We start from the raw sequence: 15,756 nt of genomic DNA on the forward strand, positions 1-15,756 counted from the left end.
AAACTCAAAGAACCAATATAATACAGGCGGCTTTGTGTAAACTTCGTTCAGGCGGGTTTGAAGGAGTTATAGTTGTGTGAACCAACCACAGCTGCGGACAGTTTCATCTCACATTTATTTACTTTATTGGGAAAGTCCAGTTAGTTTAATTTCTGACTCTCGGAGCTATTATCCATGATGACCAACTCTAGTATTTTACACCCCCACAATTTTCTTACAGTTTAACACCTGCACGACATCAATTACCTTAGCAAAGGGGTCAATACTGCAGTCATGGTAGCAAAGGTGGTCCAGGGCCACGATCCTGACCCCCACCCTGTCATTAGGCCTTAGCAGAACTAAATTTAAAATTGACCATTAAATTTTGAATTTTGTAGAAAAGGCTTTGAAATTGACCAAGATTTAGAGTGAGAAGAGCTCAGTCCCCTCTTTCCCAGAATCCTGGATATGCCCTAGGGCAGAAGCAGAACTGTTGAACAAGCACCTCATCTTGTCTGGCTTGAGAATGAAAGACACCAAAGCCACAAAGTCTTATTCTATAACAAGAATTGATAGTCGGGACAAGTAAACAGATCAGGGGGAACGAGTCTGGATGTCTCCCGGGTGTATTGGTCAGCTCAAGGTGATCAATACAACCAAGAAGGAATCGGTCTCACCGATCTGATACTGTAAACCCCAAATTGTCATGCCTTTTTTTTGCAATTAGAAGATATTCTTTTTTTTTAATTTAACCTTTTTTAAATTTTTGGCAGATTACGAAATTTCTTTTGGTTTTTCCAATAGAAATATTGTGCGATTTTTATTTCTTTCTAGGAAAGTACATGTAGATTCCAACAAAAATTCCAACCACAACCGTCATGCAGTCATGGCAACTATCATCCACATCGGGCAACTACAATCTTCACCAACATTAACCCTGCAACATTCCACAATATATCTGTTCATGTTGGCAGTCACTAACATTCTTTTTCATTGCCACAACGTTTCCCTTTCCTGAAACCCCGGGTCCACCAACTCTGTGTAACATATTTAAAAGAGATTACTGTTGGGTCTGACAATAGCCCAAGAAAAGGGTAATTAGTACTTATAATAACAGTTAAGGTCACTTCTAACCCAAATGCAGTGTAGGACTCAGAACATCCATGAGGTCCTTCGTGGCCTAGTAGTAAGGTCTGTGGGTAACATGCAGAGGGTCCCAGGTTCAGACCTGGCAAAGCCACACACAGGACGCGTGGGGAATATTTTTCAAATTTTTTTTTCTCATCTGAACATTTTTTTTATTGGTAGAATGAAGCAAAAGTTGCTTCATCTACCCAAATAGGCAATCAATCCAACCATTTTCATTATAAACAAAGATTGGCCAACACTTCTTCTTCAGTTTGCACTTGGACATGATGGAGGAGTCATTCTCTGGTGGGATTTCCTCCTCCAAGCTGCGATGAGCGTTTTCACCTGCCACTACAGATATACACCAACTGGGTTATTGGCCTTGTGACTCAGACTTTGACCTGACAGCAGCAAGAGGAAGAGTCCTTTGCTAGCTACAGTCCACATGGATGGGGTCTTTTGCTTGTCACTGCATTGACACCAGGTGCACGGAATCTTCGCTTTACACATTATGTCGCATTCAAAGAATGAAGCAGCTGAAGTGAAACAACTTTATCCTGGTGGTGCAATGATCTCAAACACACAACCCTTAGATCATGTAGCCTTTTAATAGCTAGACCACACCGCTTCTCCATGCTTAACCCTTTCGCTGCGGATGTACGCATTTTTGCGACCAAAAAAAATTTCCGATCTGTGCGGATGTACGCAGAACTGCGACTTGGGAGAGACCTGAATCAGACGATGTTTTCAATAGCAAATTAGTACAGGAACTTGTCGTTAGGTGTCCTGCCATATTGTTTACTGCTAGAACTTCCGATTTCTAGGTGAAAACTTCGGTGTTTTTATTCAAAGTTTAGGCGATATTTTGAGTCCAAAGTTTTGTAAACAAATTTAAATGCCTCAGTCACGTGTTCGACGAACTGCAGAATCAATAATTGATGAAATAGTGAATTCGAGGCGTTAGAAGACGAGTCTGTTTAGTGATTATGATTCTGAACATAATGCTGATGTACACAGCGTGCATGGGGATTGAAAGTGTGCATGATTCAGGGTCCGAGGGGAATGATAGTGATAGCCTGGGTCAAGATGAAAAATGGTGTTTTTCTCCTCGTTGATTAATACTAATTAGCGTTATTTAGTTAATTAACATAATTTCAGGTGATTGACAAATGCATAATTTGAAAGTCCATGCTGTCCCCAACAACATTTTCCAATAGTCCAAAGCTCTATCTCTTCTCCTTCAGGCTGTATATTGGCCTCAAAGTTACCTATGTTAAAATTGGCTTTTACAGTATTTTGGGGGCAGCAAGGAATCAATATTGAAATAATTTTGAGCGGCGCAGCGAAAGGGTTAAAGTAAATGAGAAATTTGCCTTTTTATCAAATTTGCCTTTTCATATTGGCAGTCACTAATCTTCTTTTTCCCTCTCCTAAAACATATCCTAACGCACCCTGATTCCAATACTCGGTGCAAGATATTCACAGGATATAAGCACTGAGTCTGTAATGCCATGTCAGTGACAATCACCCATGAAGAGGCTAATCAGTTCAAATTATAACAGTTAAGGTCACTTCCAGCCCAAATGCAGTGTAAGACTCACAACCTTCATGAAGTCCTTGGTGGCCGAGTAGTAGGGTTTGTGGGTAACATGCAGAGGGTCCCAGGTTCAAATCTGGAAAGGCCACACACATGACACGTGGGGAATATTTTTCAATTTTTTTTTCTCATCTGAACATTTTTTTTATTGGTAGAATGAAGCAAAAGTTGCTTCATCTACCCAAATAGGCAATTAATTCAACCATTCTCATTATAAACAAAGATTGGCCAACAGTTCTTCTTCAGTTTGCACTTGGACATGATGGAGGAGTCGTTCTCTGGTCGGATTTCCTCCTTCAAGGTGGGATGAGTGTTTTCACCTGCCACTACAGTTATACACCAACCGGGTTATTGGCCAAGTGACTCAGACTTTGGCTGGACAGCAGCAGTTCACTTTGGACGGGGTCTTTTGCTTGTCATTGCATTAACACCAGGTGCAAGGAATCTTCGCTTGATGTTTCATTCAAAGAATGAAGCAATCGCAGTAAAAAAATTTGCTCTGGGTTGAAAAGATCTCTCATCCACAACCTTTCAATCATATTTCTTACACACCATGCCGCTTCTCCACGCTTAACTAAATGAGAAATTTGCTTTTATCAATGAGAAACTCTCCTTCATAAAAATTACCTCTAACACGCTCCTGACAAAATTATGCAGACTGACTTTGAAGACATCTCAACATCTCTTGACATACATGAATTATAAATAGTTAAAGATAAACCGGCAGTAATGTATCTCTGGGGATGCAAGTCAATTGAAAAGGCTAACGAAATTATCTCTAGCCTTCGAGACTCAGACACCATTGAGGCACACACACAATGCTGCGTTCAATTTAATTAGAATTTCAATGCTTTGACGTGTCTTTAATAGTGCAAAGGTTTTTGGGCAAAGATGATCTAATAATGCATTAATAGTAACAAGGTTACAGAAATTGTGCTAAATTTTCTGTCAGGGGCAGTTCCTTGGCTGTTCTTCCTCATGGCCAGATTTGAAGTGCCCAGGTCTTACGGTTACAACACGTGCACCCATGTTGACGGATAGTTATTCTACCAGCTCTGCTGACTTTTGTCAGCCGAGCTAAAAATGAAAATCGGGGACCAAAAGCAGTGTCTCTTACTTGTGGAGAGGGTGTCCTGATAACTGAGGTGTCCACTAGGGGAGGGTCCACTGCACTTTCAACCTGACTTGGGCAACTGTCAGAACAGTATTTTTTCTTTGGGGCTAATTTGATACATCCAGCTGATTGCCTCTTGTGGCTACAGTATTTCCCGACCATGAGGCGCACCTTTAATTTCTCTCTCAGAATCCATCAATAACGCACCCCCATTGATAGGGAGCACCAGAATAAAGTACTGTGACGATCATCCTGTCTGTCACAAGTAGTTCAAAATCGATGTTGCATCGGTAGACAGAACACACAGACGAAGAGCTTATTAAGGAAGGTAATTTAATTAGAACTCAAACTGCTTGAGAAGTAACTGATCTCTCCGAGGATGGGTCTAGACGGCTTAATTAATGGTTGAAAAGGATAAGCTCTTTGGAAATTGAGCAATAGATACCATTGCCAAGAGAGAAGACATTTTTATGAGGGACGTCAATGACATTGCATGCTGTGTGCTCCACTCCATGCTACCAGAAATACCGTTTGGACATGCTTTAAAGCAAGTTGAGGCCGGTCTGTAACACACAGGCCTATTTCAAGTATAAAACAGGCCAATTGTACAACTTGTACAAATGTAAAAGAAGGCCTGATACATTTGTGATGCAACTGCATAATCGTATATTTGGGACTTCACTAAGTGAAAATGATGTGAAAAAGTCTGGTGGTGTAGTTAATGGAGAGCGGGAGGTCATGGGTTTGAATCGGCATCGTCGCCATGGACTACTTCCAACAGGAACAACAATTCAACTGTCCTATTTTTAGCACAGGTTTTCAGAATGACTGATCTTTTCATAATTCTGACAAACACTATTGGCCAACTCTTGCGAAATTCTGACCCTTATGCACCTCCTGCAAACCGCTGAGAAAGTGTGAACCACATTTCACGATGGAAATACAGGCAGCCAAGTGTAATAAACTATGGCCATGAGGTTCTAGTTGGGTAGCAAACATAGATCACATACATCATTATATGGTCGAGTGGTACGATTATTGCCCTTACAGTGTAGAAAGATTCAGTTTTTTCTTGCAACTTCCAATATTTGAATAGAAAAAAGGACAAGAGGTTCTAAAAATGCTGAATTAAAACAAGGCCACTGGTAAAGACGATCCTTAATGCATTATACATACAAAATACTGGCTATTCTTACAACGATCATTTTCCCCTTAGGGCCTTACCCTAACGCTAACCCTGACCCTGACCCTCACTACCAGCACTAACCCTAACCCTAACCCTTCCCTTACACTAATCCTAACTCCCTAATCTTCAGTTTAATCCCTAAAATCGCATAAATTCTAAGTTACGACTAGTAGTAAAAAAACAATGTAGCCACTTTGTTAAAACTACACAAAAAATGTGATTTACAGACTTTAATAACCGTGAACAGTTCCTGGTTTACAGTATTGATTGAGGCACTTTTTTCTGCCAATAATCCTCATCAGTCAAGGCCCATCACTGGTCAAGATGATGATAACGACAGTGAGAAAAACATTGTCGTATTTTCTTCTGATAAGCTCCGGCTGATGAGGATGTCATTCACGATTGGCACGAGCTAGCCGCCAAGATGGTGCCGCATTAAAGAGACACTGACCGAGTGTAATTACTATCAGATAAGAGCAGTTTGTAATCAAGCACAGTCGACGATAATGGCTGGGGAGAATTTTCAGCCCTTTTGTATTGCTATTTTGTGAAATTGCAACTTCAGATACCATTTTTTGTGTTTTGACAACTCTTTATTAAAAGTGTAACAGTATTTCAACTAGATCATCTTTCGCACTTTGCAGCATTATTTGCATGAACTGAGCAGTCATTATATGATAATAATGATAATAATATTAGAGGATTTATATAGCGCTCAATTATGCAAGGCATATTCTCGAGCGCTTTACAAAGCAAAGCACTCCCTACAAAGATGACGCTTAAGGAGTGATTTGAACTGGCCGATATTTCCTGCCAAACTAATACTTATGTGGGAGAAAGATGCAGAGAATCGAAAGTCTACATGATTGCGTGATATACTAATATGTCACATCAATGATGCAACACCACAACTACTGCGGTCTCCACGGTAAATGATATCAACAAGAAAAACTGCTTTGTTCGCCATCAAACAAGAGAAGGAACACCACAACCAAAAGACAATAATGCAATTGTGGATCCGCAGAATAAAAATCTACGACAAAGGGCACGCCGTTTGTCACTGTCAAAATATAATAGAATATATCTAATATATAGGAGTGCTTCAGACCATGTGAGATCTGTCTTGGTTTGTCACAGGAGACTGGGTGCGGGGATCACTTGGGTGTGCTCACTTTTGTCCAATGAAGTCCAATACAGTTAAAAGATGCTTGTATGAGAACAGTATCAGAACACAAGACACCAGGAACTTGGAGGAAGAATGTGGATGACCTATGCTCCAGATGGATGCCAGTCAAGTCAAGAAAGTTCACTTCATGTCTGTCACTGGCTTCTTCAGTATAGCCATTTCATCTCCCTTATCAACTTCGTGACCTAGCTTTTGTCATAGAGGCAGCTGTCATGGAACCAAATTAAAACAGTAGCACAGAATCGTGGAATAGCTGTTTTTGAGACTTGGCCATGAAAATATCTGAGTTTGTAAACAGTCAGAAAAAATAAGATAACACAACCTTTAGGGGCCACAAGAACCGTGCATGACGAATATGCTTTTCACAGTTTTTCACGCATTTTTTGTATGTTTTACATAGGAGCATATGCCGTCTGACGACCTTGCAAACATGTTATTGAGGAGCGAACAGTAAGGGGTAACATCTAGTGGCGTCCATACCATATTCCGTAACATGAAAAGTTTCAGACCTTGGGTGGACGGATGTTATCAAAATATTCCAAAGTGAAACAATTGGACTAAATCATCTTCCTCTGTACATTCTGTACATTCATATAACTTGATGGACAGTCTTTGGACATGATCTTGGATTATCTTTGAACTTGTGGATTAAAACAAGTACTTTATGTGAAGTCTGTGGATGCACACATCAGGACAGTAACATGTTAAAGATTTTGCAGTATGAACCAGACTAGCAACAATATTTTGACAAAAGGGTTAGGATACGCTCACTTTCGAATGACTGTTGTTGAAACTTGAAGACATTTCAAAACTGAATTAGTAACGACTTTCTTTTTTGGACAAGTTATTATAAAAGTAAATTACAGTTCTTCAGGTTCAAAACACGACCTATAAAGGATAACTTCTTGAAAATTTTGTTCAAAAATCTGCGCAAAATGGCTATATTATATGATAACTGGCCAGATTCAGGCAACTGGACAGCGTATTGTGTCCTCCAGATCCTGCTAATATGCTGGGTCCTTATCCATAATGTGCTGCTATGGTTCCTAATCCGACGGCAAAAACCCGTACAAAATCATACCAACGTCCTTGCAACAAATTTCATCATTTGTAACGTGCTCTACGGGGCCGTGATATTACCGTTTACGATGATGGCCGAAGCTTGGAAAAACTGGAGTTTTCATGCAGTCGGCTGTGGAATCTGGCTGGGGTGTGATTTATTAGTCCGGTCGGTCTATATTCTTACGATCCTCGTAATAGTGATTGATCATTATGTAAAGATACAGAACAGAAAACGAGCGCTACGCTACTTTCGCCGCTGGGCGTTATTTCTCGTCATCTGGCTGGCGTCGTTTGTGCTGATGTTGCTAGTAATGCTAACGACCGGAATGAATAACTTGTATTATTTCAATTGGGAATTAATGAGTTGGCAATGTGACTTGTTACATCTGAACACCACTGTAGTCGCCATTGTTTTGCCCTTCTATTGGCTGCCGCTGATCATTACAATCATCATGTACGTTTTGTTGATCAGGATTAGCCGGCAGAGTAACGAGCTATACGACATGGGAGTCGGGTATCAGAAACATTCGGTACAAATCCTTTCCATCAGTCAAGATGTCGGCGATGGCGCCAGCAATCCAATGGACAACTTCTACGAACCTGACTTTGGCGTCTGCCACCCTACGCCCATTCTTGATAAAACTGAAGCTGAAATACATGCAACAATGGGTACCACTGAGTCGGAGAGAGTGTCAGGTGTTACATCAGACAATGGAGCCGTAAAAAACAGTAAGTTAAGCGCGGCATGGTATGCGCCGCGCCCACCAGTATCTCCCATCAATCCGATGCTGCCCCCTTTGAGGAATCACCAGAATTTCATCGTCGACCACCTTCCCGAGGTCAAGGGGAAACGGAAAACGTTACAGAAACTGCCACACGACGGTTTCTTCAAGGCCAAATCTGTTTCATTCGAGGTGGACAATACAGATAATGTTGATACAATTATACTCCAGAAAGGTGAAATTCATGGTAATAAGAACAATAAGGATATTAAGGTGAATAACTATGTTAGAGGAGCTAAGTTTGGAAAGAATTCTTTGGACTGGCGTTACATTCTGGATGTGCGCCCAAGAAATACGCCCGTTCAGATCCACCCGGTTCCTGACACCTCGAATTTTGATGAAGTCAGTTTGGATGACTTCGCAACTGGCCCTGGTGAAAATGAAAGCAGCGAGAGTTCGGATTCGGATTCTGAGAGCAGGAGACCGGAACGAAACATCCGTACCGCAAACGACAGCGGAATAGGTGAGGATGCTTTAGACTTTGGTAATCGACCATCCACTCGTGATGCCGATTTGCGCTCATCGGAGTTCGGATCACAAAGTTCGTACAAGAGATTCAAAAGGAATAGCGACGCATCGAAAACAAGTGACAATTTAAATGAACTAAACAGAAGCAAAAATGTCACTGGTACCGTACCGACAATACATGTACAAGAAGACCTGGTCAAACGTGAGACATCTTTCATGAGAGCACAGACCGCCATGTTGAGGTATCTCCCCACACGGGGAGGAACCGGGCTACCGAAAACACCCAAGACTGGCCGCCGAGCGATAGACTATGTTGAACTTTACGTGCTCACAAAGCATCTCCCCATCTTTATTGTGATTAACTACGTCCTTTGGCTGCCATTTATTCTGGGATCGATGGTACTCGCAATGTCTGACAGTCCCATGGGAACCTTTGGCTACTCAGCCCTACAGTGGATTGGCTTTGTAAATGCTGCTGTCCACCCTCTAGTGTTCTGTGTTGTTCAGTGGAAATTTCGAACAACAGTCAAGGATATTTTTAAACGAGACTGATTAAGGCTGGTAGAAATTTGAACAGTGTGTTTTAAAGATATGCGACTGAATACTGTTAAACCACTCAATTTTTGAGACCCCAATACTTTTGACCGGGTCAAAATCTTGAAAACAGTGTAAAGGCTAAATCAAGCCTTAGAAAAATGTGCTTTACTGTAAATACGGGGTTACACCAGAAGTTTCTTTATCAACTTGACAACCACTCTGTACATGGTGTGGAAAACACTTTTCAACGAGTCAGGGACCTCACTAAAATCTGTGATAAACCTAGCCGTCTTTATTTTACTACCATGCCATCTAGGATTATGTCACAGAACTAGGGTGGAAGTGATTTCGCATCAGCAAGGGGAAAGTTTATTGGATGTCAATACATCATAATCAATTCAACGTGCGTAATTCTGGTTTTGCCGGCGGTGTGTTATATTAGCACATTCTCCAATATTAGGTTGAGTGATAAAGTGGGAATTAATAACATTTCACATGTCAGCAATGTTGATAGACATCCGACATCATTTTTTTATTTACATATTTTGTGGCAGTTATCTAGAGGAATGCATCATACTGTCGTGGCTGCGTCGCTCCTTTTTCCCCATGGTCATTCAGTGACGCCTGCCCACGGCCCCCTAGCAATAGACTTCAGTGGTCTGACCTGTGTTTTAAAACTATTTCATTTGCTTTATTTTCCTTGATATAACCTCTTACATGTCAAAGGGGCAGAAACATGACCGTGTGATAGGTTTATTATCATAATTGTCACAAATTTCAACAAAACTTAGAAAAATTCAGATTTTGAACTGTCATCATTATTAACCAAATGTTCAATTTTTTTGTATTCAAAGTTACATTTTGATAAATCCTCAGATGTTTTTTCAACCCAGTTTGAGGCATCAAGCTGAGGCACAACAAGGAAGTACCGTGGAACCTCTCATAGCGAACACCTCTCTACTAGGGAGACTAGTTTTTGTCCCAAATGGGTTGTTTCAATTCAATTTGACCTCTCTAATCAGGACAACACTATTCAGTCCTTGACAGAAAGTTTCTATAGTACTTACCGTAACAAGCATAACAAAATTGCCTTTCATCCTCGTTTGTATGAGAGGGCATAACGACTAGCAATAGAGACCAGGGGGGGGGGTTATTTCTCTAACCAAGCCGCTGGCTTACTTTCACAACTGGCCAAACTTGACCTCGCACATTCTGCAGTTAGTGACTCATTTTCCTCTACTGAGCTAGTCTGCAGTGTATAGGGCAGATGGCGCCTTTGCAGTAATACCTTTAGCAAGCCAGATCAATTGGTTATTTTGCAGGATTTTTTTTATTTTTAAAAATTGAGTGTTAAAATCTGAAAAGAATCAATTTTGCATGGAAAAGGAATTTTAAGTATGGTGTGAAAAAATGACCACAATACTATTACATCAATTCTAATACTTACACTTTCTTAAATGTTCTAGGTCGAGGCTGTGAATTGAAGGGGACACTTTTCATGATATTCTCGTGCATTTCAAGTTTACCACAGCCTCTAAAACAATGGTCATAACTATATCACCACACCAGGCACGAGCAAATATTGTGATAAAGACCTTGGGTCTACAAGAAGGTATTCAGACACATGAGTTGTACATAATAAATACTAATATCAAATAAATAAATACCAATATCAACACATAAATTTTTTATTTCAATTGTTTAGATTTCCTTTTGCCCTTATCCCTCGGCTGAAATAGAATTGTTAGTAATATACAACTTTTCGAAGAAAGAAACACAGATAAGATCAAGTATGGATGTGATCTATACTTGATAAAAGTCACAGAGATAGATATTGCAGATGCACACTTCTAGACTGAACTAAAGAATATGTTTTTATTTGATTAAAATGATCTTTTATTTGTTTAAAATGACCTTTTAGGCCTTAAGGGGTCATTCCGGATAAATTTTTGATCGGTAACTGGATCCAAAAGATCTGGATAAAACTCTCATCTATGAAGACACTAACCTTTATCAAGCCTAGGAGGAGGGCGATATTTGATACCCGATTGGCTCCAAAACACCGGCACCGATCCACGAACTTGAACAAACGCCACCGTGTGCGGTTGTTTATTGTCATGTGTCGCAATAATCTGCTCCGTCTCGACATAATTGGCACAATGGCCGCCGCTGTCTACACCGCGACGCCTGCTCCTCGTGCCTGGAAAAAATTATAAAACATTTCAAGAAATTAACGAATTTTACTCAAAATTAATGCTTGATTGACGTCGAGACTTAAAGCAGTGGTCCCTTGTACCCGAGTGTCTTTGCCAGGGCAAGTATTAATCTACAAAGGTGGACAAAAAGGCCTGTAGAGGACTCTCTACCTCCGTCAATATCTAATCGGGTTACGACGTCGGTGATGATGATGATGACGATGTGCATTGGAATCAAATGTAAAGGGGGACTATAAGCAGGAGCAGAGGGCCTAATTTGGCCATCTTCAAGTGACTAATATACAAAGTAAGGGCCCTGGGTGATGTCAGATTCAGCACTAAATATTTTCCTCGTACAAGCGTGAATCATTAACAGGTGGCAAATCAAATTACTCGCCACAAAGTATTTCAATTAAATAACGGCCTGAATTGATAGTGTCAACCTCAGGATCAGGTTACCATTCTTCTATACAACATGAACTGTGCATTTGGATCAGGTCAGCGTCCCTGGAACCGTTACTCATTGAACACCTGGTCTGCAATTATGATGACTTTCAGTGCATGTCTCGTGCGACAACCACGAGTGAGGGTTGCGACATGGATGCGTGGGAAAGGAAGGGAATACAGGGAGCTTTCCGATAAAGTAACAACCCTTCTAATGGCCGATCAGGGGGGAGCTATCAGCAGTGAAAGATGGATATATGCACAACGACGGTGAATCGGACACCAGCAGATACACAGAAGCTAAATATTAAATTCAATACGTCTTCACCTCAAACCGTTACAAAAAATATGCTTTGCAGAGGATGTAATTTCAATGCTCCTCTGCCAAGTCAATAGATACTTTTCACGCATTATTCAAACTAACAGCTCATAACAAATCTACATTATTTGTAAATGTCACAGCATTGAAAACACAATACCGGTGGAAGATATTAACACAAAGCCATAAAGCTGGCATTTCATTTGACAAAGTACATCATTTGATCTGGGCTCATGGAGCATTGCCAACAAAGAGAGCATATAAGTGAGGAACCTACTGTCACTATTAACAAGCAATATTTACAGAATATGTGGCAGGGGATGTCATGTTTGATACAAATGCAAAAGTTCGTACTACTAAGCTTCGTATTGCCAACCTGTTGCGGGAATTGCAGGTGCAGCCATTCACCAAGCTATGACTGCATGACCAGCTAGCTTAGGTGAAGCCTTCAGGTATTTTTTAATTTCAATTCTAAAACGGCTCAAAAAGAGCATTTTCCATCAAATGAAAATCTCCCGGTCCGTTGTTGGGACACCAAGGACTGCTGCCATCTAAACAACCTCAACAGCTCTAAAAGGCTGAAAGTATTTTCAACTACAATCCAGCAGCCATGGCCTCTTTTCATATCTGACCAGTCAACCACCGTCTCACCAGCCTGACTTCGTACTCTTACCTGCCCTATGCCAAGATCGCCTGGAAATTAATCCAAGAGTGAATTCCACAGGGTCCTTTGAAACAACTTTGGGCTTCAGGAAGGAGCCTTTCAAGTCGAAATGGAGCTTTGACTGTTCCATCTGAACATAGCCTTGGATGACAGGAATTATCCAGTGGTCAGCAAGGGGGTCCTAAATGGAAGGAAATTGTATGAAAACGAGTGGAAAATAAGTTAAAAGCTATTGCAAAGGCTACTTCATGTCACCATTTTTGGGTAGCAAGGAGCTGTCTACACAGCACTACACTTGAGCTCGGCAACCAGGCCAGGTTTTGAACCGAACAAACCCTAGAATGGTAGCCGTACACCGTAACCAGTATTCAAGAATAGCTCCAATGTTACTATGACTAACCCATGCACTCAGCAGATCAAGTTTGCAGAGGCGCCAAATTGACTTCGTAAATATTCTCTAAGCCATGAAGAACACCAAGTTACCTCTTTGGTGATAAGATCTTGCAGCATGTGCTGGTTCCAGAAGAAGCGTTTGTCGGCCCTCTTCCACAGCGGCAGGCTGGCGTCGTACTGAGGACTATGCTGCCGCTGGGTGGTATTTGTGAGATCCCCTGTCCTGCTGTAGTAATACGAATCAAGGTCGTGAAACATTTTGTAGATCTCCTCAAGGACTCGCTTCTCAAACTTCTCCTTTTCTCGCATCTCTTTCTGCAAAAAAAGAGTTTTATCAATGTCAGAATCTTTTCTTTTTTTGCATTTGCTCAAGTAGTTTGGCCAGCAGCATTCCCTGCCATGGGTCTCCGGGCTCTTCGAAGAGGGATAAAGGAACCACCAGTACTATAAGGTGGATCCTCTCAAGGCTAGGGGCCCAGTGCTATTCCAGTCTTGTGTACCTCCACAGGTCATGTACCATCCTCATATCATTGACAACTTCAACAATTGCATTTTTGATCACAGCAATAACACCGCAGTTTTCACATTGCACTTATTTAGAAACTTATTGATTTTCAGCAGGATAGGGTTAATGTAAGTCAAATACCGCTCAATGATATTGTGACCTCTGTATTAGCGTCAATGTTCATAAAATAAAATATTCCCCAGATACCGTCTGTCGGCAATGTTTTCAGAGAAATCAGTGGAAATCGTGTTGGTTGATGAATAATAAATCTGCTGCAATAGGAGAGGGAAAATACGACAAAAATTAAGTCAGGTTTCTCACATTACTTTTCGTAAAGCATAATATGTGAGAAATCGTGTCCACTGTTTACAGAAGTTAGTGCTCAAGAAGAAGGGTTTATATGTCAGCTTACTGTGACCAATTGCAATAAGGATATCATCCGACCAAGTCTTACACCAACCATGAGGTGCCAACCATGGAGTACCAAACATGGGGTGCCAACCATGGGGTGCCAGCCATGGGGTGCCAGCCATGGGGTGCCAGCCATGGGGTGCCAGCCATGGGGTGCCAACCATGCGGTGCCAACCATGGGGTGCCAACCATGGGGTGCCAACCATGGGGTGCCAACCATGGGGTGCCAACCATGGGGTGCCAACCATGGGGTGCCAACCATGGGGTGCCAACCATCGGGTGCCAACCATCGGGTGCCAACCATCGGGTGCCAACCATCGGGTGCCAACCATCGGGTGCCAACCATGTATGAATCTTTAATTTCCTTTCACCAAGCCATGCCATCTACCTAAAGTGACAAGTCACTTTTTCACTCATCTGGTTTCAAAGCGAGCAAAAATTTGTGAAGCCTTAATCTTTATGATCATTAGTTCTTGCTATAACCAACCTTTTTTGGCTTGACATTCTCAGCGGCTGACTTGATTTGGTTCCAGGTTTTCTGCAGCGCCTTCTGCTGTGCATCAGAGGAATTAATCTTGTCTGTCTTTCGCATGCCAAAGTGATGCTTTTTGCACAACTGAAAGATAATAAATTGTAAACGTGTAACACATTTTAAGATGGTAAAATATGAAATTCACCTCTTTGACGCCATTTCCTACAGAGGCGTGAAATTCAACTTTCATGTCAAATAACCGAAAACAAACACCGGTATACAAAATTCAATTAACAGAATTCTACACATGTATTAGATCATATCTGAGTTTCAATCAATAACTGACAAAATGGACAAAAAGACTCTCGGCTAAATTCTGGCGAGAAATACAAGATTACTCCAAGAGGATCTAATATGAATGAATGAGTTGATCAAATGTTTTGATATTTGTTGTTTATTACCCTGGAGAATTCATTCTGTCGCTACACTACTCTCACGACAAGCACAGTTTGTTGAGGTGAATGTTGTATAACGTGTGATGAAACTATACATGAAGAGGGGGAATGGTCTTTTTTGAGCCATAAAACGAGTGAGATTTTCAGAAAAGTCTTATTTTATTGGGATGTGGGAAATTTTGGGAGGGACCAAAACAACTCTTGGAAAAAAAGAAGAATCTGCTATATTTTGCAATATATGATTGAGACTGAAGATTAATCTTCAGGGATAATACCTGAGAGCATACAAGTATGTATTTTACCTCACAGACACAGAGGCAAGATTTCTTTCATCGTGTTCATTGACTTATAACACATGAATGTACATGTATACCTTTTCCTCTTGGGCCAGAGGAAGACATAACCACAACCACATGAAAGATTCAAACAAAAAGACCATTTCTGGATACATGCCCTACAGAAATACTATTGGATACATATCGGTGAACTCGTAATGCCAAACCATAATCAATTTATGATAAGATGTTTGGTCATTGGTCTGACCCTAAAATGACCAGTCAATGTACAGTAACTAAAATCATAATATGTAATGGAGTATCAACGATAGAGTAACGAATCAAGAAAAGGGGCCAAAACAAAAAACAGGTTCAGAAGGGCATCTACTCAGAATATGCGGCTTTATTTGACAACTTGTATCTCCTAATGTTTCATGGAATCTAGCTGACAAAATGCCACGTTTAAATAGGTGCGCTGTTCATATTTTTACTGGTGGCTTAGGAAAATATGATTGCAGTTGTACACAATGCCATAGTGTAGCTACCATGCATGCAAATTGGCACAATGACACTCGGTACATATT

The 15,756-nt window shown here is 41.0% G+C and overlaps 1 protein-coding gene across 2 annotated transcripts in view; it reads right to left on the reverse strand.

Moving 5' to 3' along the window:
- LOC135489743 (phosphatidylinositide phosphatase SAC2-like) overlaps nt 1–15,756 on the reverse strand; it is a 310,728-nt gene that overhangs the window by 281,721 nt on the left and 13,251 nt on the right. For both annotated transcript variants that reach the window (XM_064775239.1, XM_064775238.1), the window contains exons 4-7: nt 14,458–14,586; nt 13,145–13,369; nt 12,671–12,842; nt 11,048–11,239 (exon numbers count right to left, since the gene is read on the reverse strand). In XM_064775239.1, coding sequence (XP_064631309.1) covers nt 11,048–11,239; nt 12,671–12,842; nt 13,145–13,369; nt 14,458–14,586 — 718 coding nt within the window. The remainder of the gene's footprint in view (nt 1–11,047; nt 11,240–12,670; nt 12,843–13,144; nt 13,370–14,457; nt 14,587–15,756) is intronic.

The sequence above is a fragment of the Lineus longissimus genome, chromosome 6, assembly GCF_910592395.1.
Source record: "Lineus longissimus chromosome 6, tnLinLong1.2, whole genome shotgun sequence".
Taxonomy (NCBI): domain Eukaryota; kingdom Metazoa; phylum Nemertea; class Pilidiophora; order Heteronemertea; family Lineidae; genus Lineus; species Lineus longissimus.